The 27,624-nt window shown below is 41.2% G+C and overlaps 1 protein-coding gene across 7 annotated transcripts in view; it reads right to left on the bottom strand.

Annotated features, from left to right (window-relative positions):
* Window positions 1–27,624, bottom strand: part of LOC136884642 (thiamine pyrophosphokinase 1) — a 204,064-nt gene that overhangs the window by 86,439 nt on the left and 90,001 nt on the right. For 6 of the 7 annotated variants that reach the window (XM_067156922.2, XM_067156879.2, XM_067156913.2 and 3 more), the window contains one exon: window positions 20,568–20,706. In XM_067156922.2, coding sequence (XP_067013023.1) covers window positions 20,568–20,697 — 130 coding nt within the window. In that variant the 5' untranslated portion in view covers window positions 20,698–20,706. Of the gene's footprint in view, window positions 1–19,417; window positions 19,566–20,567; window positions 20,707–27,624 lie in introns of all 7 variants that reach the window. The other variant, XM_067156887.2, reaches the window with a different exon arrangement.

The following is a 27,624-nucleotide window of genomic DNA, read 5'->3' as shown; positions in this document are numbered from 1 at the left end:
TATTTAAATATTTCAATACTTGCTCGTACACCAGTCTTTCCAAAGCCTTAGAAAGCGCTGGAAGAATAGAAACTGGGCGATAGTCAGAGGTCAGTTTAGGATCGTTTATCTTGGGCACTGGGATGACATTAGCTTGTTTCCAGAGTGCAGGGAAAGTTCCATTTCTGAGACAGTAATTGAATATATGTGTGATAATCGGGAGGATAGCGCCTATTATATTATGTATGAAATGTATCGGGATGTCATCTACTCCTACTGCTTTAGATTTAATAGAGTACAGTACTTTTTTAATTTGGTTGCTAGTGACCTCTTGGAATGAAAATTGAGGACGGTTAAGTGGAGGGATGGCTGGTTGATTCGTATTTAATTCTGCCTGATTGATTGGTTTAAACGTGATTCGTTCTTCAGAGAAATATGTAATAAGCTCGTCTAGGGGAACAGTTGGTTCTCGTTGCTGTTGTTGGCCTTTTACAATACCAAGAGAGCGTAGTTCTTTCCAGGAATTCCTGGCATTCAGTTTACCTGAAAGACAGTTTAAGTACTTAAATTTCTGATTTCTGATTTCTTGCTTAATTCTGTTCCTAAGTACCCGATAGTTTTCAAAATCGGATTCGTTACGGGTACGTTTGTACCGTCGGAACCATGAATCACGGCGAGCCATCAAATTCTTAATTTCGTCATTTAGCCATGGGCAGGGGGGGCGACTCACTTTCACTTGTCGTTTGGGAGCGTGTTTGTCGTATAGATTAGTAATGAGGGAATTTAGTTTGTCTATTTTTGCGTCAATATCGTCTAGTAGTAGAATATCGTTCCATGGTAGGTTGTAGGCGTCATACTTCAGTTGATATAAATTAATATCTCTTATATTCCTACAAGTGGTGAACTTAGGTTTGTATTTGGGTATGCGAAGAGAATAGGATAAATAAACTAGGTCGTGTGTTGAGATCGATGGAACAGGAATTTGGCCGTGATTTAAGGCTTTCTGGGGATTGTTTGTTATGATTAGATCGATTAGTGAGTGTGAAGTGTGATTATTGCTATATATATGGTTGGTAGGATTTAATGGGAGAATCGTAAGGTTACAGGAAAATAGTATATCAAGTAGTTTGTCCTTCTGAGCTGATTCTTTCAGTAAGTTTATATTTAAGTCTCCTAATAGTACGATATGTTCGTAAGTTGGTACTAGGTTGAATAAACAAGCTTCCAACTCCGTCATGTTCACTGTATCTGGAGGTTTATAAACTACGGCGAAGAGGACTTTCGTCCCTTTAACGGAGATCTCCACGACCATGAACTCTGGTCCCGGTTGAGTGGCATTTTGTGATGTGCATATTACTCTACCTCTCAAGTCATTTCTGAAATAAAGGGCTACACCGCCACCTTTCCTACCATCCGTTCTATCCCAGCGGACGAGTTCGTAATTATTAATATTTACCATAGCGGAAGGGATAGTAGGCCTTAGCCAAGTTTCACTAATACAAAAAACATGTACGTCATTTTCGTTAACAATTGTACGTATTTCATCTATGTGAGCAGGGAGAGAGAGAGCGTTCACATGGCAACATTGCAAACCATGTGGCGTAGAGGAGAGAGCCTGTCTCAACAAGACACTTGTTGCAACAGGGGGTTGCGGACCGGAGCCAGACTCAGGTAGCGGGCGTTGAGCTAACATTACAAGGGGATTATGTTTAACTTAGATTGACAGAAACAATGGGTACTCACCTCTGCCTCCCGTTGAATGAGACCGTTGACTGTTGCACACACACATTCACACTCACATTTCAAAAAAATATACACATTACTAACACTATTTGAGGCAAATTTGAAACTCATGGTAAACAAGAGTCCTGTTATATTTTAAAACTAGCCCTATTATAACACATTCACTCATTGTCACTGATTCTGTGCTCCACTACGCTGCCTGATGAGAACGTTTAGGTCCCTAGGAGTGATCAGAGTGGTTTTCTTGCCATCTGGTGTAATTACAGTCACACGTCCATCCTGTGTATACACATTCCGCAGTCCAAATGCGTCGCGTGCCTTATTCAAAATCCCTTTTCATGTTGCCGTGAGGGATTCCGTGACCATGATGTTTGTGCCTTTCAGTAGTCGCTTCGCCCGCCAGACTTAGTCCCGCTGATGGTATCGCAGAAACTTCACAATTATTGGCCTGTTCCCAGTGGCCACTACGTTGGCAGTCGTCCTGCGCTGGCCACCCAATCTATGACATCTATCGATACTGTCCATGCCAATATCTATCTTGAGTCTGTTCTTAATGACGTCTATAACAGCCCCATAGGTGTCCTCTTCAGGTGATTCCTTAACCCCATGTATCAGTAGGCAATTTCGCCTACTGTACTGGGCTGCTTCATCAGCCATCTCCTCTTGTTTATCCATCCTTTGATGGATCTCCGCAATGGCCTGCTTCATGTCAGCTATCTCAGCACCCATGGAATCTCTGAAGTTCTTAAAGTCGGAGCTTAGGCTGGTGAGGAGCTCCTGGCTTAGTTTACTGTAAGTTTTGAGGTTGGATGAGATTATATCTATAGTTTTTTTAGCGGGGATATTGGGGTACATATTGGTAATGTCATATGACGCTAAGGAATGGTATCGTTCTAGTTGTAGCTCTTTAGTTTTGTTGCAGAAGTCCTGAATTGTGTATAGTTTTATTGGCTTGAAATGAATAATGCTTTTTGAGGAATTTTTGGATGAATTGCGATAATTCATATGTAGGACTTGCTCTGTAATTTACTATGGGTCTCATGGGTATGTTGTCCTTATGTATTTTTGGAAGAGCTTTTGGCTTACCAATGGGTTCTCCCGCCACCGGTATAATTGCTGAAATATATTTAGACCACCTCGAATACAACTCAATCAGTACAATAAACGGAATATTCTTTTGGTGCCGTTTTGTTGATGACGTATTTGCTATCATCGATAATAGACTAACTAATGACAACACTTTGTTAGACACATTAAACACCATAGACCCCACATATACAGTTTACAAAAAGAATCAGAAAACAACTACAAACTGAACTATCTCGATTTGAGCATTACTAGACAAGACAATCATTTATCTTTCAAAATTTATCGCAAGCCCACCCATACAATAAATACAATAGCAACAGATTCCATTCATCCTAGCTCCCATAAAAAAGCAGCATATTACAGTATGGTTTATAGAGCCTTTAACATACCGCTTTCAAAAACAGATTTTAATGAAGAGATACATTTAATCCAAGAAATAGCAAGAAAAAATTGATACAAGAAAAATACAGCCAATTCAATCATTCATAAATTCAAATCAAAACCCAAAACTAAATTATCAAAAATGGACAAACCTAAGAAAAACTACGCAACCTTTACATTTAATAACACGCACATATACTCGTTAACCAACATTTTCAAAAAACATAACCTTGAAATAGCCTACAGGACTACACATAACAGCAACATCATCATACATAACACAAAAACTATCAACAATAACAACAAATACCTTCGTTCTGGAGTTTACCGTATCCGCTGCAATAACTGTCTAACAAGCTACATAGGACGTACAGGCAGAAACTTTACTATCAGATACAACGAACACGTCAATGCCATAAAACACAACCATTTTTCGGCAATAGGACAACACATGGTTGATTACAAACATAACTTTACTAATATAGATAATGATATGATAATATTAAGCACAAACCCCAAAGGACCCTTACTCAATATTACTGAAGAACTATATATAACAGTAGACCAATATGCCAACCCTAATTATAATATTAATGAAATAACAGATAAAACCAATATTTTATTTAATAAAATCATCCCTTTTATAAAAAACTATTATCTGAGAACAGTCAATAAATAACACCACGCGCAATCCACAGCGCAGGAGAAAGACACAACTAACTCCACCTCTACACAGTTAGCAACTCCCCTTCCCCACCCCTCCATTCCCCTCACGACAACAGACACTAATACCACAAATTCACGATATAGTACACGCCAAGCTGTCAAGCGATACACTTCCCAATCATCTCACGACAGTAAGTAATCTCTACAAAAAAAACACACACACACACAAGTTTAACACTTTAACATTCTAATACGCTTCTAATTGATTTCATTTACTTTTTACAGATAGTTAGCAAGTATCATAGACCGAAAAAGAACCACCTACAACAACAGCTTTCATAACCCCAGCAGCACATTCATCTTCAATCTGTATATTTAACAAGACAATATAAGTTTATAGTGATTGGACTTTAGCAAATAGTGGCCAATAGTGCCCCATTTGAACTTGGCATGTACACATGAAGAACAGTACTTCATATGAAGATTTACAAATTTGCAGGACTGCCTCTTACCTTTTAACTTGCATATTGAAATGTACCATTGTCTTATGTTGCATTTAATGTATTTTACACAGTATATATTTGAAGAGGTCATTCAATACAGGTTTTAATTACCTGGCATTTCATTTCTCAACGCAATCTCAAATTCAGATTCACATTACTTAATTTGACAAAGTTTATATAAAGTATACTACCCCATTTGAAATTGACACATACGCATGAGGAAAGATATGAATTTCACAAAACATATATGATTGTCTTATACCTTTCAACTTTTATATATTGAAGTGTGCTAATGTCTTCTTTGCATGAAATGTATTTTAAATAGCATATAATTGCAGGAGTTATTCAACAGAGGTTACAATTACCTAGCTTACTATTATTTCAAACGCATTTCACTTTGTTATTGTAATTTCAACTTCGAATTCACATTACTCATTTTGACAAAGTCTAAGCCTAATAAGAAGTATACTGTATAAGCACATGCGGCTACATTTAAGCATATTTAGTCGACTAAAAACAACGCAATATGAAAGTCCTTTTAAAGAACTATTACTAGTAAAACTTGAACGTTAATGCTATATTCAAGGTCAGGTGTAAATAACAAATTTTATCATGTGTTATATATTTTTTTAATGTGTTAAATATAGATATCTTTTTAATATTCTTGATCCTTTAAACTTAGATGTAAGAAGCAGAATTTCACTTCTAGACATATTACCTAATGTCTATCAAACATGACATGTTTATTTGTAAGATACAACTGTTAAAACATGTATTCTAATGTGTATGTAAATGACAGCTGAGGATGACTTGTGATAAGTCAAAACCGGTCCTGTTTTAAAAAACATTATTAAATTTAGTATTGATAAGGTGGATCTCTTTCTTTCTATGACATAGATTACAGTCTTGTCTAAACCCTGTAAGTACCCTGAACCAAGAACTCATTCTACCATCAATTCTCACTGAAGCCCAATTGTCAACATTAATGCCTGTGATTGATTTTAATAATCGACACTTAATTCCATATTCCCCCAGTATGGCAAACATCTTTTCCCTCGGTACCCTGTTGTGTGCTTTCTCTAGATCTACGAAACATAAACACAACTGTCTATTCCTCTCATAGCATTTTTCAATTACCGGGCACGTACTGAAAATCTGATCCTGACAGCCCCTCTGTGGTCTGAAATCACACTGGTTTTCATCCTACTTCCTCTCAACCACTGATTGCACCCTCCCTTCCAAGATGACAGTGAATACTTTGCCTGGTATATTAATCAATGAGATAGCTCGATAGTTGTTGCAATCCTTCCTGTTCTCTTGCTTATGGATAGGTGCAATGGCTACTTTTGTCCAATATGAAGGTATCTAACCAATTTTCTTCTTCTTCATCGTTTTGCCTGACTGAGGCGTCGTGACTATCATAATATTCAGCCCTCTAGCCGATGAAACATACTCCGCCATTCTTCCCTGTCAAAAGCTATCAATATGGTTACTCTGAGAGAACACTGTAGGGGGCCGTTCACCATGTCAATCCATCGCGTTGGTATTCGTCCACGTTATCTGGTTCCCTGGACTTTGCCCTCAACAATCAGCTTTTGTAGACTACCATCTCGGCGCATTATATGTCCAAAGTAGCGTACAATCCATTGAGAGACCTTACACGATAGACAAACTTTTATCTGAAGTGGTTCAGGATTGATGTGTTCGTGCGATGAGCTGTCCAAGGAATCCTTAACATTTTCCTCCATTTTCCTCCTTCCATCTAACCAATACTCCACGCTAATCTTACTACTCTATCAAGCCATTTCATCCCTGCCTTCCCACTATACTTCACCATTTCAGGTCTAATTTCATCTGTTCCTGCTGCTTTAAGACAATGGAGTTTATTTACCTTCCTTTCCACTTCCTCAAGCATAATTTCACCAACATCATTTTCCTCCTCCCCATGAGGTTGGTTGTTCGCAACACCACCAGAATGATTTCCTTTTATGTTGAGAAGATTTTCTAAATATTCCCTCCACCTGTCCAGTGATTCCCAGGGATCTATTATGAGTTTACCTGAATTACCCAAAACACTGTTCATTTCCTTTTTCCCACCCTTCCTAAGATTCTTTATTACTGTCATCACCAACGGTATCCCCTGCCTGTCGTAAGAGGCGACTAAAAGGGCCCCAGAGGCTCTGAACTTTGGAGTGTGGGTTGGCGACCACGGGGCCCTTAGCCGAGTCCTGTCATTGCTTCCAATTACTTGTGCCAGGCTCCTCACTTTCATCTATCCTTATCGACATCCCTTGGTCGACTCTTGTTCTTTTCCGACCTGACAGTATTACGTATGGAGGCTTAGGGTGTCTTTCATTTTCACGCCCTTCGTGGTCCTTGTCTTCCTTTGGCTGATACCTTCATTTTTCGAAGTGTCGGACTCTTCCATTTTTTTCTCTCTGATTAGTGTTAGTGATTAGTGTTGCCTAGTTGTACTTCCTCTTAAAACAATAATCACCACCATCACCATTTATTACTGTCCAGAAAGGTTTCTGAGCTGCTTTACCTAGCCTTTCCAGTTTATTACCAAAATCTTCCCACGACTTCTTTTTGGATTCAACTACTATTTGTTTCACTCTGTTTCTTTCATTTACGTACAATTCCTTGTCCGCATTGGCCCTTGTTTGGAGTCATTTCTGATAAGCCATCTTTCTACGTTTACAAGGTGCTCTCACTTCATCATTGCACCAAGATGTTTGCTTTTTCCCATCTTTACAACTTTACAATCAGTTGTTCCTAGGCATTCCCTTTCTGTTTCTACTGCAGCATCCCTGTATGCCACCCATTGTCTTTCTATATCCTGGACTTGCCTCCTGTCCACTGTTCGAAACTTCTCACTAATCATATCCATGTACTTCTGTCTAATTTCCTCATCCTGGAGATTTTCTATCCTTATTCGTTTGGAGACAGATTTCACTTTTTCTATCCTAGACCTATAGATACTTAGTTCACTACAGATCAGATAGTGGTCTGTATCATAGAAAATTCTCCGAAAAACCTGTACATTCCTAACAGATTTCCTGAATTTGAAGTCGGTTAAAATATAGTCTATTATGGATCTGGTGCCCATTATGCTTGAAGAATGTATTTGTAACTTCTAAACCCATACTAGGACAGAAGTGCAGCAAATGCTTCCCATTCCCATTAGCATCCATATCTTCCCCACATTTACCGATCACCCTTTCATATCCTTCAGTTCTATTTCCAACTCTCGCATTCAAATTGCCCATTAGCACTATCCTATCCTTGTTGTCGACCCTGACTACGATGTCACTCAATATTTTATAAAACTTGTCAACTTCATCCTCATCTGCACCCTCATATGGTGAATAAACTCAGACAATTCTCGTCCTAATTCCTCCCACTGCCAAATCTACCCACATCATATGCTCATTTACGTGCCTAACAGAAACTATGTTGAGTGCAATAGCATTCCTGATAAACAGCCCTACACTGCACTCTGCCCTTCCCTTTTTAACACCCATCAAGTACACTTAAAATATCCTATCCGTTCCTCGTTATCTCCCCTTACCCGAATATCACTTACTCCTAGCACATCCAGATGCATCCTCTTTGCTGACTCAGCCTGTTCTACTTTCTTTCTTCCATAAGCCCCATTAATATTGATAGTTCCCGAACGAATTCCATTTTGAATGGAAAATTCTAAATTTCCATAGAGGGAAATTAGATATTTTTCACCAACAGAGCATGTCAAAAACATATCAGATGTAAGGCTTTTCAGGCGTTTGCTCTATTAACCAGCGTTTCATCTCATAAATAGGCTTCTGATAAGCTCACCTGCATACACCCAGCGTCAGTGGGTAGGGTCTGACACATCCCACTCTGAAGAGTCTAGTCTCAGACCTAAGACAAAACGCTGGTTAATAGAGCAAACGCCTGAAAAGCCTTACATCTGATATGAATTCCATTTCGTTCGCTAAGTTGTTTCCAAGGCATCCCTCGCCTGTCAAATGGGAGTGGGACTCCGTTACTCCCATAGGTCCGAGCCTTGCTTAAAATATTCTGAGCTCAGTAAATTCATGAAGCAGGACGTTCCCCTACTTACACATAGTTCAAGTGAGGATCTCTCCTCTAACGTGTTAGGAACCACCGGTGGATTGTATAGTCCTAGCCGGCTGAGCACAAGGAGGTCCAAGACTCAGAATATGTTAAGATGCACACTCCCATCCAATAGCGAATGGTATCCCGACTCTCAGGACCACTTAGTAGGCCACTCAGCCGTTGCCCATGGTTCACGAACTAGGACATGACTACAGTAATCCACACCATGAACTATCAGTTTTATAATTTTTTTAGCATAAACTGACAGAACTGTGATTATTTTCCTTAAAGTCTAAATCATACTGGAACAGAGGAATGACACCATTTTTATAAGTACTGTAGTCTGCCTGCATAGTGTTACTGAAACTGGACATGAAAAATACAAATAAGATTATAATGACTCACAATATAAAAGAAGAACAAGAAAAAAATTTCCATCAGTTACAGACGATGAAGAAGTCTTTGTAGAATGCTGTTCTTCACCAGGATTACCTGATTCAAGAACTGGAAAAAAACCAAAGAAAAGCAGCTCGATTTGTTCTGGGTGATTTCCAACAAAAGAGTAGCGTTACAAAAATGTTGCAAAGTTTGGGCTGGGAAGAATTGAGAGAAAGAAGGAGAGCTGCTCGACTAAGTGGTATGTAATGAAAAATTCTAAATTCCCATAGAGGGAATTAGATATTTTTCACCAATAGAGGACGTCAAAAATGTCAAAAACATATAGGATGTAAGGCTTTTCAGGCGTTTGCTCTATTAACCAGCATTTCGTCTTAGGTCTGACACTGACTCATCAGAGTGGGATGTGTCAGACCCTACCTACTGACGCTGAGGTGTATGCAGGTGAACTTATCAGAAGCCCTTATAAGAGGCACAGTCTGATAACTGCATACGGAAGATAAATCTCCACAATGGAATTATTGCCTGCCTAGCAATTCCGAATGGAAAATTCTAAGGTGGTGGTGGTGGTGGTGATTTTTGTTTTAAGAGGTAGTACAACGAGGTAATCATCCTCTCTGAACAAATAAGTGGAAAAGAATTTTAAAATATAAAAATGAAATTATTTATTCAACAAAGGAATTTGGAAACGCAGTACAAAATAAAACAAAAAACAATTATAGAATTAGGCCGAAAGGATTACTAATGTATCAAAAGGGAACGTACATTCCCTGAGTAACAGTACACTTGTAATGTATATACCCTTGATAAGTCCACTGTTGCACATAAAGCGGATGACGAGGTAGCAGTAGTCGCGTCATCGGCTAGTATGCGTTCGAGTGTTTCCTGCAGGCCGAGGCTCCGTCTTAGGCCAGAGAGATCGGCGCACTCTGTGACGATGTGGGCCACGGTGAAGTCGGCACCACAAGAACACACTGGAGGGGTCTTCCCTCTTTAGGAGATAAGAGTGCGTGGATCGTAAATGACCTATCCTCAGCCTGCATAGTACTATGGCCTCTCTCCGTGAAGGTTGGAAAGAGGACTGCCACACGGTAGTTGTCTTCTTAATTGCTCTCACCTTGTTGGGAGTTCGGATATCTAGCCACTCCGATTCCCAGGATGCCAAGATGGTTTGACATAGCTGAGAACAAATATATCCTTAGCAGGTACATTGACTGGTCTTGGAGGTAAAAGTACAGTTTCTTTTGCAGCTTCATCCGCAAGTTCGTTTCCCGCAATCCCAATGTGGTTTGGAAGCCACGCGAAAGTGATTCTGGTGCCAGCATCCCATAACCTGGCTAGAAGGTCATGTATCTGACGCGAGAAACAGGTTTCAATAGACTGCAGAGAGCTTAATGAATCGGTACACATAAGAAAGTGGTTTCTTTCGTCACGCAGTGCAAACTGCAGAGCCTCTAAGATGGCGTAAAGCTCTGCAGTATACACGCTACATACTTTAGGGAGCGAGATCTTCGTGCTCATATCATCAATGACGAAAGAGCAACCAACATTCTCTCCGATTTTAGAACCATCCATGAAGATAAGTCTCGCAGCCGGATATTGGTGAACGAAGTCCTGGAAATACCTCCGATAAATGGAGGAATCCGTGTTCACCTTGGGTCCACGCAGCAGATCTAGACGTATATCCGGTCACGGAACCAACCATGGAGGTACCTCGCTAAGAGTTCTTTCAAGACAACCACCGATATCAATATTCAAATCATGACACAAGCTATCAATCCGAAACCCAACCGGCCGTGTGGCATTCGGCCGGTCTTGGCACCACTGGTGGTATTGAGTACGATAGATGCATTGATAGCTTGGATGTAGCGGCATTTCATGAATTTTGGCAGCATACGTGAGGAGTAACTGCTGCCTCCTTATCCGTAAAGGTGGAACTCCCGCTTCAGCGAGTAGGCTGGGAATGGGGCTAGTACAGAAAGCACCTGTTGCCAGCCTTACTCCACTATGGTGAATACTGTCTAAAAGGCTCAGCGTAGATTCTGATGCTGAGCCATAAGCCGCACTTCCATAGTCTATCCGGGAGAGGACCGTAGCCGTGTAAAATCGCAGCAGTACCGCACGGTCAGCCCCCCACGAAGTGCCGCTGAGAAACTTAAGCATGTTAAGTCTCTTCATGCAGGCAACCTTCAACTGACGGATGTGGGGCTGCCATGTAAGTCTCTTATCAAAATGGAGACCAAGGAATCTGCATGTGTCAACCACTGGTAAGACACTGTTTCGCAAGCGGAGCTCTGGTTCGGGATGCACAGGCCGACGTCGACAGAAGTGTACAACAAAGGTTTTCGCTGCTGAAAACTGAAAACCGTGTTGCAGGGTCCATCTGTCGACTCGGTTGATAGCTTGTTGTAGCTGTCTCTCAGCAAACGCCACCCTTCCGGAGTTATAATGTAGAGCTAAGTCGTCTACATACAGCGAAGGAATGACTGCAGGCCCAGCAGCGGCAACTATGCCGTTGATGGTGATTGCGAACAGCGTGACACTCAGTACCGATCCCTGAGGTACTCCATTTTTCTGAACGTAATATTGAGAGAATGCATTCCCTACTCGGACTCGAAAGAGATGGAGGGACGTGAAGTTCTCAATAAACGTTGGCAAATTTCCCCGAAATCGCCACTGGTGTAGAGTGGAGAGAATCCCATATCGCCAGGCAGTGTCGTAAGCTTTCTCCAGGTCAAAAAACACGGCGACTAGGTGTTCCTTCTGGAGGAAGGTCTCCTGAATTGCGCTCTCCAGTCTGACCAGATGATCAGTGGCAGACCGATGAGAGCGAAAACCACACTGGTAGTTAGACAAGAGAGCCTCCTTTTCCATGGCCCACGCAAGACGCCGGTTAACCATGCTTTCAAATAGCTTACAGAGGCCATTCGTAAGGCATATTGGCCTGTAACTACCCAGAAGTTTTGGATCTTTGCCTGGCTTGAGAATTGGTATCACAATTCCCTCACGCCATTGAGATGGAAACACGCCCTCGCTCCATATTCTGTTGAATAGGCTGAGGATATCCTTGAGACATCTGTCACTCAAATGCTTAAGCATTTGATTATGGATTTTGTCTGGTCCAGGAGCCGTATCTCTGCATAGCGCGAGTGCACTCCGCAACTCCCACTCCGTGAAGGGCACGTTGTAGGGATGCGAAGCACTAGAGGCAAAGGAGAGATGGTGTGCCTTTGCTTCACGCTTAATAAGAAGAAATGCAGGGTTGTATATCCCAGAGCTGGACGTATCTGCGAAATGTGACGCGATGTGTTCTGCAATGACCGAAGGAATCATAACTATATCTCCATTAATGGAGATTTCGGGTACTGAGGGCACATTCTGTATTCCAATAATACGGCGGAGTTTTGTCCACACTTGTGATAACGGAGTATGTGCCGTGATGGATGACACATACTTTTCCCATGTAGCTTTCTTACTTTCTCGAATAAAAAACCGGGCCTTCGCGCGCAGATGCTTAAATGTGATATGATTGGCCACCGTAGGATTCCGACGATAATGCTTAAAAGCTCGTCGGCGGGCTGCTGCAATTTTGTCCGTCCACCATGGGACCTGTTTCCGGCGATGAATACCGGATGAGGAAGGAATTGTTTCCTCTGCAGCAGCCAAGATTCCAGTAGTAATGGAAGAAACGTGGTTGTCAACAGACTCCAGCATATCATCAGCCATCACTGCGCGTTTTGTAAATTCTGGCCAATTTGTCCGCCAAAGTAACCAGCGCTTGGGTACTTTGGACTGTCTTTGATTCAAGAGAGACAGAATTATCGGGAAGTGGTTACTATCACAGAGGTCGTTGTGTACTTGCCACTGTAGCAGGGGAACTAGCGCACGGCTGCACAAAGTGATATCCAGGTGTGAGAATGTGCCATGTGCGCTACTGAAATGTGTCGGTTCCCCTGTATTAAGCATACAAAGATCAAATAGGTTGATCATTCGCTCGAGCATACTCCCCCTAGAACAGGAAGACGGAGAACCTCATAGTATGTTATGGGTGTTCATGTCTCCCAGCAAGAGGAAAGGAGGAGGCAGCTGACTGATCAAATCTTGTAGTGCACGAATTTCAAGGTTATAATCCGGTGGAAAGTACACGTTGCAAACCGTTGTCATTACTGGCAACGGAGTGCGAACTGCAACTGCATCTAGCTGAGTACGGAGTGGTACGTCTTCGCTGAAGATGTCGGAGCGAACTAGGGTACAAACCCCCCAGTTGCTGTGCCATCCATAGCTACTCTGTCTTTGGAAAAAAGACGGTATCCTCTCATAGTCGTGTCGTGTCCAGGTCTCAAACGAGATTCCTGTAGACAGACTATGGAGGCTACATAGACGGATATCAATTTACATAACTCAGCTAGGCGACAGTGGTAACTACTGCAGTTCCACTGCAATAGTGCCATTGTGTGGATTGGTAAGACTTCGAATTTAGAGCAATTTCTTGCCCTTCTTTTTGTCCATTACCTGCCAGGTTCCGCCGTCTTTATCGGTTTCATTTTTGTCACAATCACCATCCACGACAATGAGTGGTTCAGTCTCCATTGTCTCCTCAGAAGAAGGAGGCACGGTGACTGGACCCTCCGCGGACAGTAATCTCATTGATCGGTTACAGTGGGCCTTCTTCCCGGGGCCTCTCGCTCTTGCCCACCGTTTCCTTCTTTTTTGGAGGAGAGCCGGCAGATAGATTACCGGATTGCTTCGGATATCCTGTGACCCCCGATCGAGTTGGAGAAAGCTTCTTCTCCAATTTCTTAAGGGAGCTCTAAGGCTTCCCTTTCTCTTCCTTTGTAATCTGGGCATTGGAAGGAGGGCTGGACTTTCCAGCCCTATTTGGGGACGTCTTTCCCCCCGCCCTGTTGGGGGAGGACTTCCCAGCCGAGCGTTCCTGGGAAACAGCCTTCCCAGGCAACGTCGGCAATAACGCACTTTTCGTTTCTTGAGCTGTTAAAACTCCAGTTTCCTTAGCAATTTTCTTTTGTTGCTGGCTTTGACTTATCGATGCGTTTTCAATACTGCTGTTCTGTACAAAACTCTGTGGAGTGATCCGCACGTTCGCGACCTTTTCAGCAAAGGAGATGGAGAACTCCGGAGCAGCCATGGATTTGAACTTCCTCCGGGCGTCTGGATAAGATAGCTTATCCAGCGTTTTTATCTCCTGGATATTCTTCTCCTGCTTGAATGTGGGGCACTCCTTGGAGATAGGAGCATGCGCACCTGGACAGTTGACGCACACAGGTGGTAGTGTGCAGTCAACCCCAGCATGCTCGCACTTCCCACACATTTTGCAGGTCGTCGTACTTGTACATCGCAGTGAGGTGTGGCCAAACTTTTGACAGTTATAACACCTCATTGGTGCTGGAATGTACGGACGAACAGTCAGACGATACATTGCTACTTTTATTCGTTCAGGTACGGTCTCAGCGTCGAAGGTCAGGATGAAAGCACCCGTATCGAGTAGCTTATCACCCACATGCCTCTTCAACCTCTTCACGTCGGTTACACCCCAACGTGCTAGATACCGGATCATTGTATCATCGGAAGACTTAACCAAATCCCGGTGGAATATAACTCCCTTGCAGGAGTTAAGGGTTTGGTGCTTCTCAATTTTCACCTCTACCTTACCGAATGACTTGGCTTTAAGTAGCCATCTAGACTGTTCAGCCGTAGATGTCTTGATAAGTACGGATCCATCTAGGAGCTTGCGCATCTCGTCGACTTCACCAGCAATAATTTCTTCAATGGAATTGCTTATCATAAAAGGACATTCGTCAAGGAAACTTTTACCATCGACCCTGGAAGCAACCAGGAATCGATGAAGACGTTCGTCACTCATGTAGTCTACAGGAACTGGAGTATACCGCTTACGATTTTGAGCAATTTTAGATGCTGTTTTTTGAAGGGTGCCACCCTTTGTAAGAGAAGGAATAGAAAGAGGTTCCGTCTTTCGTCCCACGAGTACTCAGGAAATATGAGGTCGACCTTCGTCAGAGCCCAGGAGTAGTACCGAAGGCAAGGCTATTTACTCCAGAGGGCGCCCGGTATCTGGAGGGGGTCGCTTGGAACTACTCTCTCAGTAGCCATGCATCACCTCGCCACGACCCGAAACTTGTGATTTAGGGAGGATAAAACCTCTGTACTAACCTAATCTACCCGAGGCAGAGAGGATGGCCATACAGGAGGAGTAATGAAATTAACGAAGGTGAGAATAGAAGGCTAGAAATAGTGATGAAGAATAAAGAGCACAGACCCCTCTCAAGCAACTCGGGGGACACCTTGTTAGTCTGGCCCTACACCGAGGCCTATCCAGCATGGGTAACCCTGAGCTGGCACAGCCCTCGGGATCAACAAGCACACAAGCCCCCACACCGACGTCAAGGTCATGGTGTCCCTAGTGGGGGTGGAAAATTCTAAATTCCCATAGAGGGAATTAGATATTTTTCACCAATAGAGCATGTCAAAAATGTGAAAAATATATCGGATGTAAGGTTTTTCAGGCGTTTGCTCTATTAACCAGCGTTTTCTCTTAGGTCTGACACCGACTCATTAGAGTGGGATGTGTCAGACCCTACCCACTGACGCTGGGGTGTATGCAGGTGAACTTATCAGAAGCCCTTATAAGAGGCACAGTCTGATAACTGCATAAGGGGGATAAATCTCCACAATGAAATTATTGCCCGCCTAGCAATTCCAAATGGAAAATTCTAAATTCCCATAGAGGGAATTATATATTTTTTATTTTTTATTTTTTTATTTTATAGAGCAAACGCCTGAAAAGTCTTACATCTGATATGTTTTTGACATTTAAGTGGTATGTTCCGAGCTGTCAGCGGAGAGATGGTGAGGAATGACATTAGTAGACGAATAAATTTGAGTGGCGTTTATAAAAGTAGGAAAGATCACAATAAGATAAAGTTGGAATTCAAGAGGACAAACTGGGCCAAATATTCATTTATAGGAAGGGGAGTTAGGGATTGGAATAACTTACCAAGGGAGATGTTCAATAAATTTCCAATTTCTTTGAAATCATTTAGGAAAAGGCTAGGAAAACAACAGATAGGGAATCTGCCACCTGGGCGACTGTCCTAAATGCAGATCAGTATTGATTGATTGATTGATTGATTGACTGATTGATTGATTGATTGATTGATTGATTGATTGATTGATTGATTGATTGATTGATTGATTGATTGATTGATTGATTGATTGTAGACATGTAAGTGCTCTGGAGAGGATAAACATAATACCAAAGGTGCTACGAGGAGGCGAGGTAAGTAACTGAAGGGATGGTGTTAATGGTGGTTGAGGCTTAGCTATGTAATGTTCAGGTCTGTATCTACCATTGGCTTCTGAATGAAATATTGAGATAGTTTATTTTAGGTGCAGAAAAGAAGGCACAGTTAGATAATGTATAGATGATTTTAACAGTGAAGTACTATACATGTAGAGTAGTCAAAAAAGAGAGAATTCATTTATTTTTTTACAAAATTGTTGTAGTGAGAAGTACAGCTCTTTTGGCATGCACACAAATCCTAAGAAGCATGTACTGTATGTGCATGAATCCTACAACAGTGCACTGATAATGCAGCAGTGGTTAGCAATCGCATATGATAAATGAAGCCAGTTACTGATGAATGTACACAGCTTTGGAATTTTGAATCTGTCTGCAGAAATTCTTCACAGAAGAATACAAAGTGTTCCAGCAAGTATATGGTGAACATTTTCTTTTACTATCAACTGCATACTGGTAGTTTAAAGTGTTTTAAAAGGACTGTGTTATAAGTTGTGAAGTAAGGAAATCTGAGTGCTCCACTCACTATAGTGAAATCTTGATTAACAGAACTGGCAGCATTCTTTAAAGTTGATCAATTATTATATCACATATACTCTATGGAGGTGTGTTCACTATTCTGTACTATCACTTTGACATGAGACAGTCTGTGAAAAATGGATGCTGAGACTGTTAATGCCTGAACAGAAGCTGATATGGGTAAATGTGTGTCAGGAGCTTCAGCATCTAGTAACAGAACATGGTAGGGTTTAACTGAATTCCACCATTACGAGCATGGAGGCACAACTACAATTTTGAAAGCAAAGAGGCAAATACAGTCTGGAAATCACCCTCATCACTGATGCCAAAGAAGTTTGGTCGGAAGGAAACTTAATGGTGATTTCCTTCTTCAACTACCATGGAAAGAAGAATACTTCCACATTCAAATGAGACAGTTTTTGAAGATTCTGATTGAATACATCAGTCAAATGGACTTTGAGCTCCAGGGGCATGTCCAGCATGTTTTTAAGGACTAGTAAATAGGCTAACCAAGAATACACATCTAGACACACACATACACCTCTTTCAAACTGTGTGATAACCGGGCAGTTGTGGGAACAGCACTGTTCAAACTATACTGTCTGAGTTGTGTGTGGCTTGGGACTCAAGACCAAAGTAGCAGTTTGGTAAACCTCTCCTGCCCCATAGATGGTTTTCAGCAAAAAGTTATCAGCCTGGCTGTGTGCTTCTATATTTTTTTTTATTTTTTTTGATGGTGCAGAAAGTAAATCTTCTCTGTCAACTTTCTTTACAGAAAACAGGAAAAATGGGGGAGTTTCCACTGAGAAATGATTAGTAGCGGGGAATATATTTGTACTGAAAATGAGTTAATTCATCACGCCCTTTACTCTTCTATAAATGACAAATGATGAATGAACTCGTCCCACCCATTATGCGCTTCCACGAATGACAAAGGAACTCGTCGCACCCATGCTAAGTACATGCCTTTGAGGAAGACAAGTTATCTAGTCCTGTCCATGTTGATTTGTACTTTGTAATTCAAACCGTAATTCAATGTTTGACTTAACTTCCTGGAACTATATTACAATGAGACTACGTCTGACATTAAGAAACAACCAATAAAACAATACCACTGTTGTAATAAAGTACATTATTATCACACTATATGAATATAACAATATAGCAAGAAAAGTAGTGAAGAATAGATAAGTAAAAGACTGTAGTGTACATGATATTACAAAAAGAATTGCAAGACAATAATCTTCAAAATAATTCTTCTTCAACGGAGCTACACAAAGTCCAAACTTGCAGCCTGGGCCCCAATACCGACTTTCTTTCCAAACAACTTTGTCATAACACACTTAGCACCTCCTTACCACACACTTCTTTTAGTCAATAGATGGAATGAAGTCTGGGAAATGCCTCTCTGTAAATCGTATTGATGGCATGAATTGCTTTCACTGCAGCCTTCATTTCCACAGCACTAGCAATTCATCCACACAAATGTTTTCCTATGGTGTATACAATTCTTAGCACTTCTTGCGAATTGGATTCAAAACAGGGGAGATTTTGATGGCCTTCCTACTTGCAGGCTACTTATTCTATTGGTTTCTTCTCCAAGATTCTCTCCAACTATCTGTTTGCCCAGCTCGATCTTCTTGTACAGATGATAAGCATTGATACAAACAATGTCTAGCAAATGTATGAAGAGTATGAAGCAGTACTTCTTTACTCTTTCTCATGCAATAAGATATACCACCATTTGCCGGTTGCTCTTATCTACTCCACTCATATACTCATATACTTTTTGTAGTCCACTGTTCCTTTTTTCTATGTCTATGAAGGTATCATCATGAACTGACTAATCACAGTAACTTCCCTCCTATCTTTCCAGTGCAGGATGGTAATATTATTATATCTGGCAATATGGTCACCTTTCTTCAAGCACTCACTCTTGAGAACATCAGGCACCCCAAGGCAATTTATATGCATCTTTCCCACCATATCAGTGTCCAGTTAGCTGAAACTTTGTGTAGCATGGAATATCAGTTATCTAGATAAAATTTTGATACAAGTTCCAAAATTCTATATCCTCCCCAGTATACACAATAAAATTCCAAATGTACCCTCAACCACTCTCACAAAGAACAAAAAATTTGAAACCAAAGGGACCCTCTTTGATGGCATGAATTGCTTTCACTGCAGCCTTCATTTTCACAGCACAAGCAATTCATCCACACACCAATGTTCTCCTGTGGTGTATACAATTCTTGGCACTTGTTGCAATTTGGATTCAAAACAGGAGAGATTTTGAACAACTTTCCTCTCATGTTGGCATCGTAAGTCTCATTGTCAACAAAATGACAACATTTCAACAATAATGAAAAACCTTTTCTCACTCATCACTTTATTGAAGGATGGTGTCGAGATTGAATCCCTGTAAGTAAAGTTCAGTTCATAAGTAGGCTTTTTTATTATACCTTGAAAAATGACAAGGGATAGGAATAACTTTATCTTCCGCGTGGTAGTTGGAGTCCAAACCCGAGCTCGGAGCTGAAGTTTCGGTACTGTATGAACTTAAAAAATTGTTCTATGTATTTATTTGTCTGCCCACATATTAGCCTGATAAGATCCTCCTCTATAAATTGGCTAAAATTGGAATCACTTATATCAATATTTATTTTAATGTTCAATACAAACGTAAAAGGAGCACGAGGATTACCTTGGCTATGCCAGTGCGAAGTGGCTGCATCACTTGTTACAGGTAAGCTGATATCTTCTCCCTCCTCTTCATTCTCAGAAGCAAGCTCACTGTCAGTTTCACCATGTGTTATCCTCACTATCCACACAGTTGTCATCTAATTCATCATCTGGATCAATGAGATGAATAATAGTTTCATCATCCAAACCAGCACGTTTAACCATTATGTACATCAGAAAATGCAGACGTGTAAGGAAATACTGGCACGCAATGAAGCACAGCAAATCTGGAACCTACTGACATCTACAAAGCGATCACAGAACTACACTCAACAACATAAAGATATGAGATACATGTCCTGTCCAGCAGATAACAGTTTTCAAAGGCTCTAGACAAGTTAACTCCTCATTACCCGAATGAGTATAAACTACTGGTAGATGAATTAACTCATCATGCCTGATTAAGAGGTTAAATTGCACACAATGACATAGGAGCTAGAAATATACCCTTGTAAGAGGAAGTGTTGAGAGAAAAATTGGCAAAGGATGTTTCTGCAACAGATTCTGAAAAAATGTGAATATGTACATGTCATAATCCAGAAATGTCAAAACTGACATAGTAGGTTTGCATTCTGCACCATCAGTATAATGTTGAAGTGAGAGTACCCTACAATATTTATTTTTTACTTAGAAATGAGGTGAAAATGGAGTTGATATATTAGATATTCCAGGTCTTGGATAAAGCAGCTCAGTAGGAAGTTATTGACAAGAGGGAATGAGGACAGAAAGGATATAAAGCCTCTCAAAGAGAAGCTCACTGATTTTATGGAGTTAGGGATGATTATGCTGCATGACTAACAGTACATTGATAATGAGAAGAGATTGGATATGGACAGTGCAGGAAACGTGATGGCAGGTGGGTTAATTTGGGCAGCTCTATGGAGTGAAGACCTTGGTGAGAGTTCATAGATAGGAGTATGTGACTTTGGGGATAGAGGAGATCCATTTCTCCCATACTGTTAACTTAGAAGGCAGGAAGTGTTTGGCATAGTAGAGGTTAAAGCTGTTAGAATGGAGGTATTGCTGGATAGTTAGCAAGACTAATATAGAACCAGATTTCAGAACAACAAATAGCACCTTCCAGGTGCTTGCCCACTGGCCGTGATAGTTACCTCGATTCCAAAGTGAAAACATATCAGCGCGTGGAACTATAATGGGACGGTTGAGGATAAGTACAGCATATTGCAAGGTAGTGTTTCTGGTATCAAGGAACTCCAAAGGACTCCATGACTGCGTAGTCATTCTCAGTACCTGTAATATGAGAACAATATTATTGTTTGTTATAAAAAAACACTTTCATAATTCATGCTGGTAAGTATGAATAACAGTTTTAAAAGAAAATCCTCAATTGAAGGGTGAGGGAAAGAAATAGTCATTTAAATGATCTCCTCATTACCCAAATGAGTAACAATTACTGGTAGATGAATTAACTCATGCCTTTTTAAGATGTTAAATTGCATACTATGACATAGGAGACAGAAATATACCCTTGTATGAGGAAGTAAGACTACCCTGCTGAGGACACCTGACTGAATGGCTTTAGTATGAATGAGTGTGTGCCTGATGGTTAGATAGACAGTTAGCTCCTGCTGTGGATCAGTGGTAGAGTGTTGGCCTCCGGATCCCAAGATAGTGGGTCAAACCTGGCAGAGGTAGTCAGATCTTTGAAGGATAGGAAAAGTTCATTAGACACTCAGTCATGTCCATGTCGTACCATGTCGACAAGTAAAATATTTTTGGTGACACATTTGGTGTTTACCCAAAACATATTCATAAAAAAGCTCAGCCATATACACCCCCGAGAGATTTGGTTTACTCTGCCATCTAATAGAAGTAGAGTAAAATGGAACGTTGAAACCGACGAGCAGTCAGTCAGAAGGCATCAAATTAAAAGGTTTGCACACGGTAACTGAGACCATCCAATTATTATTATTATCAGAGCCATATTTAGGCATGGGCCTTATGGGAACAGGAGCAGAGTGGCAAATTTATGGGGTGACAAAAATGAAAATATCTCATAGTTTGAAAACGAGCTTTTAGAATGCGTGCACTTTCTTTTTGCTAGTGGCTTTATGTCGCACCGACACAGTTAGGTCTTATGGCGACGACGAGATTGGAAAGGCCTAGGAGTTGGAAGGAAGCAGCCATGGGCTTAATTAAGGTACAGCCCCAGCATTTGCCTGGTATGAAAATGGGAAACCATGGAAAACCATCTTCAGGGCTGCCGACAGTGGGATTCGAACCCACTATCTCCTGGATGCAAGCTCAGAGCTGCGCACCCATAACTGCATGGACGAGAAGATATTTTTAAACCAAACGATGGCTTACAAATAATGTTACTAGAGACTACCATGCTAAAGGTGGAGTGAAACAGAAAAAGGACAATTTCTGTAATTCAGTGCAGATATATCCAGACAATTAGTGATTTCTGACAAAAGTGCTGTTTGAAAGAAAGCCTTTAAATAGAGACATTACAAAACATGAATATCTGGTTCATTCCTGCAGCCAAAGATCTGTTTTAGTGCTCCTTGTTAACTTTTTGGAGGGACATCCCAATTTGCAACAACTGGGTTCAATGATTGGGAGCATGGAAATTAGCAGTTAATGGAACATGAGAATTCCCACTCTCATCACGATTACATGTTAATGTTTAAATTAATTATGTAGAGATCCTTTTTTTTTTCTTTTGCAAGTTGCTTTACGTCACACCGACACAGATAGGTCTTACGGCGATGATGGGATAGGAAATTGCTATTTGCTTTACGTCGCACCGACACAGATATGTCTTACGGCGACGATGGGATAGGAAAGGCCTAGGAATTGGAAGGAAGCGGCCGTGGCCTTAATTAAGGTACAGCCCCGGCATTTGCCTGGTGTGAAAATGGAAAACAATGGAAAACATCTTCAGGGCTGCCGACAGTGGGGCTCAAACCCACTATCTCCCGATTACTGGATACTGGCTGCACTTAAGCGACTACAGCTATCGAGCTCGGTGGGGGATAGGAAAGGGCTAGGAATGGGAAGAAATTGGCCATGGCCTTAATTAAGGTACAGCCCCAGCATTTGCCTGGTGTGAAAATGGGAAACCACGGAAAACCCCGTAAAACCATCTTCAGGGCTGCCGACAGTGGGGTTCGAACCCACTATCTCCCAAATACTGTATACTGGCCGCACTTAAACGACTGCAGCTATCGAGCTCGGTTATGTAGAGTTCACAGCAATCTGCTCTCTCAGTTGGAATAATGAAAATGGAAATCCACAGCCTGTTTCCAGTCACCCGATCGGGTCAGGAATGGAATGAATGAAGCCCCCATCTAGCAGCGAGGATAGGAATTGTGACGGCTGCCGAAGCCTGTCGCACTCCTCTGGGGCAATGATTAATGAATGACAAATGAAATGAAATGTAACTGGAGAGTGTTGCTGGAATGAAAGATGACAGAGAAAAACCTGTCCCGCCTCCACTATGTCCAGCACAAATCTCATATGGAACATGGAGTGATCGGGATTTTAACCATGGAACCCAGCGGTATTTTTATTATTCTTAAGGTTTAATTATTATTATTATTATTTAATCGTATTAATGTTTGATATTTTCACCCCACCTGGTGGCCATGATTGTTAAGGCATTGAAGTCTAAACTGTCTGACACTATGGTTAGCTGGCTCGAGAACAATTGTTCAGAAAATTTTCATCATCAGAATGTTGGTTGGCAGGGTAGGGGAGGTGGTGATATACTATTTCTATTCACTAGATTACTTGCCAAAAGCCTGGATGAAATTCCAAACCTGTCCGTGGTACTCATATGGAGTGAGGGCATATGACGTTGTTGATGGTGATTTGTCCATCGGATGGGGACGTTAAGTCTTGATCAGACCTCTTGGTGCAATTCGACAGGAGTAGACTAAGTGCCGGTACCGGGTTTTACCCTTTCCCTTCCTACTATCATATATCAATTCATTTATTCTCATTAATTCCTCTGATGAGGCTGACATCAGGAAGGGCACCTGGTCATAAAAACCCACCACGACAGATTCATCTCACCTTATACCCGACCCCGTAGAGAAATGGGACAGGGGTTGGACAAACAATGTTTGAGATTTTACCTTGAAGGCATACTACTGCATTGCTTTATTCATTATACACAGTTCAAAATAATTAGGGGAACATGTTTATGAACGTATGCTATGCTCCACAAAATAATATCTCACACCCAGGTACATTACCAACTAAACCTTTATTCTGTACCGTTGAAGTATACAAAAGTACATCAATGGATTTGCATTCATTTTCAGAACACAAACGGAAATGTCCAAATAGTGCGAAAAGAAAGTGATAACAGTCCTCCAGGGTGGGTTTTGATCACAGTTGGAGAGCTTCAGTATGGTGTATGTCCTCTACGAGCTTTTATCACAGGTTGGCACCTATGTGGCATGCTCTGCATAAGTTGACGGAGGTCATATTGCGGTATAAGGTCCCATACTTCAATGAGAGCCTGTTCGAGGTCTTGGAGAGTCTGTGGTGAAACAGGACGTCCACGAACACTTCTGAAAAGCCTATCCCACACATGCTCGATGGTATTAAGGTCAGGACTCACTGCTGGCCATTACATTTCTTGCATGCCTAGTTCTCGCAAGACAGCTCTGGTGATGCACGCTACAGGAGCCCTGGCACTGTTGTGCATGAGTATGAATTCAGGGCCAACACTGTATGCAGCAACCAACACATGCTGTAGCAGTATCTGCTCGATGTACCCCACAGTGGTAAGATTACCATGACAAGATCTGTATGGCCATCAATACTGATGCCATCCCACACCATCACAGAACCTTGTCCGAATCGGTTGCCCTCCTGGATACCATTTGGCATGTACTGCTCACCACGGCGTCTCCATACACGTTGACTTCCATCATCTGTGTCAGGGGAAATCTGGACTAGTCTGTGAACAACCCAGGTCTCCATTGGTGAAGTTGCCAGTTGACGTGGGTACGGGCAAACAGAAGGCGAGTTGCACGATGTTGCTGCGTTAAACGGGGCACTCGAACAGGGCGTCTCGGTCGTAAGGACACTTCTCTTAACCTGTTCCTTACTGTCTGGTCAGACACCGTGACTCCAATGACCCTCCTGAGGTCTTGTTGCAGTTCTCTGGCAGTTGTTGAACGACGCTGCAATGCACAGATGGTCAGATATCGGTCATCCTATGGGGTTGTCATGCGTCCACGATCTTGTCCGACCCTCCTTGTGAAATGGCCTGTCTCATTGTAACGATTCCACAAGCGCTGAATATTTGACGGAGAGACACTGAGATCCACAGCAACACAACGAAAAGTCCATCCTTCCTGGATCAAAGTGATGGCCCTTGCGATTTGAACCTCATTAAGATGTCTCACGGGATGTGCTGGTTCATGTACAACGCACTCAAATGACTGCAGTAGTCTGTGTACCTCACAACGACACACAGACGCACTGCTATTCGCTTTGTTTTGAGGGGTCACCTGGCAGTTTAATGCATGGCTATGCCTACAGATGGAGTATAACTTCGATTTGACATACCCTGAGTAGCTAAGGTCTCAAGGTATGCTGCACAACCATTGGAACCCCATCTATCAAATTAACGTTCACATACCAGACATTAAAATAAAAGTTCCCCTAATTTTTTGAACTGTGTATAAAGAGAACAGTAACTGCAATTTTCTTTTATCAAGTTTGGGGGGGGGCACAAAATTATCTGGACCCACAGGCGTTACATTAGTTAAATTCAACCCTTATTATTATTAGTTAGATAATTTTAAGAGAATGCAATAAGACCTACAGAATAATGTTTCATTATAGGTGTAAGAAAAACATATTATGTTATTACTATGTATATAGTATTTATTATGTTCTAGACCTTTTAATTTATTCTTAGAACGTATTAAGATCGTGCACTGCATATTTTCATTTATTCCAGTACTTATTATGTTCATACTTGCTTTTAAAGATTGTTCTAATATCCTTTAATGCACCGATTTAATAGTTCTCGTTGCTTAACTTTGATTATTTTAATTATTATGTCACTTTTTAATATTCATTTAGTTTGTTATTTAAATTCATTTTTCACTCTATTAATATTTTTTAATTTTAACTATTTTATTTTAGATGTAAAGACAATGTGATTAAGTGCAAGAGAGAGCCTCAAGCCCTAACTTCGCCACTGAACAAGGCACTAATAAATAAATAAAAATAAACAAACATTTGCACTGTAATTAGTGTCAACTTAATAATAATAATAATAATAATAATAATAATAATAATAATAATAATAATAATAATAATAATAATAACAACAACAACAACAACAACAACATACATACATACATACATACATACATACATACATTATCATTATAGACTGTTATGCCTTTCAGCGTTCAGTCTGCAAGCCTCTGAGAATTTACTAAACGTCGCCACAATCCTCGATTTGCAACTAGTGTTGTGGCCTCATTTAGTTCTATACCTCTTATCTTTAAATCGTTAGAAACCAAGTCTAACCATCATCGTCTTGGTCTCCCTCTACTTCTCTTACCCTCCATAACAGAGCCCATTATTCTCCTAGGTAACCTATCCTCCTCCATTCGCCTCACATGACCCCACCACCGAAGCCGGTTTATGCGTACAGCTTCATCCATAGAGTTCATTCCTAAATTAGCCTTTATCTCTTCATTCCGAATACCCTCCTGCCATTGTTCCCACGTGTTTGTACCAGCAATCATTCTCGCTACTTTAATGTCTGTTACTTCTAACTTATGAATAAGATATCCTGAGTCCACCCAGCTTTCGCTCCCATAAAGCAAAGTTGGTCTGAAAACAGACCGATGTAAAGATAGTTTCGTCTGGGAGCTGACTTCCTTCTTACAGAATACTGCTGATCGCAACTGCGAGCTCACTGCATTAGCTTTACTACACCTTGATTCAATCTCACTTACTATATTACCATCCTGTGAGAACACACAACCTGAATACTTGAAATTATCGACCTGTTCTAGCTTTGTATCACCAATCTGACATTCAATTCTGTTGAATTTCTTACCTACTGACAACAATTTAGTCTTCGAGAGGCTAATTTTCATACCATACTCATTGCACCTATTTTCAAGTTCCAAGATATTAGACTGCAGGCTTTCGGCACAGTCTGCCATTAAGACCAAGTCGTCAGCATAGGCCAAACTGCTTACTACATTTCCACCTAACTGAATCCCTCCCTGCCATTTTATACCTTTCAGCAGATGATCCATGTAAAATACGAACAGCAAAGGTGAAAGATTACAGCCTTGTCTAACTCCTGTAAGTACCCTGAACCAAGAACTCACTCTACCATCAATTCTCACTTAAGCCCAATTGTCAACATAAATGCCTTTGATTGATTTTAATAATCTACCTTTAATTCCATAGTCCCCCAGTATGGCGAACATCTTTTCCCTTGGTACCCTGTCATATACTTTCTCTAGATCTACGAAACATAAACACAACTGCCTATTCCTCTCGTAGCATTTTTCAATTTCCTGGCGCATACTGAAAATCTGATCCTGACAGCCCCTCTGTGGTCTGAAACCACACTGGTTTTCATCCAACTTCCTCTCAATGACTGATCGCACCCTCCCTTCCAGGATGCCAGTGAATACTTTGCCTGGTATACTAATCAATGAGATACCTCGATAGTTGTTGCAATCCTCTTCCTGTTTCCTTGCTTATAGATAGGTGCAATTACTGCTTTTGTCCAATCTGAAGGTACCTTACCAACACTCTACGCTAATTTTACTACTCTATGAAGCCATTTCATCCCTGCCTTCCCACTGTACTTCACCATTTCAGGTCTAATTTCATCTATTCCTGCTGCCTTATGACAATGGAGTTTATTTACTATCCTTTCCACTTCCTCAAGCATAATTTCACCAACATCCTTTTCCTCCTCCCCATGAGCTTGGCTGTTTGCATCACCACCATGATGATTTCCTTTTACATTGAGAAGATGTTCAAAATATTCCCTCCACCTCTCCAGTGATTCTCTGCGATCTATTATGAGTTCACCTGAATTACTCAAAACACTGTTCATTTCCTTTTCCCCTCCCTTCCTAAGATTCTTTATTACTGTCCAGAAAGGTTTCCCTGCTGCTTGACCTAGCCTTTCCAGGT

The sequence above is a fragment of the Anabrus simplex genome, chromosome 1 (genome assembly GCF_040414725.1).
Source record: "Anabrus simplex isolate iqAnaSimp1 chromosome 1, ASM4041472v1, whole genome shotgun sequence".
Taxonomy (NCBI): Eukaryota; Metazoa; Arthropoda; class Insecta; order Orthoptera; family Tettigoniidae; genus Anabrus; species Anabrus simplex.
This window is presented reverse-complemented; position numbering and strand designations above follow the sequence as displayed.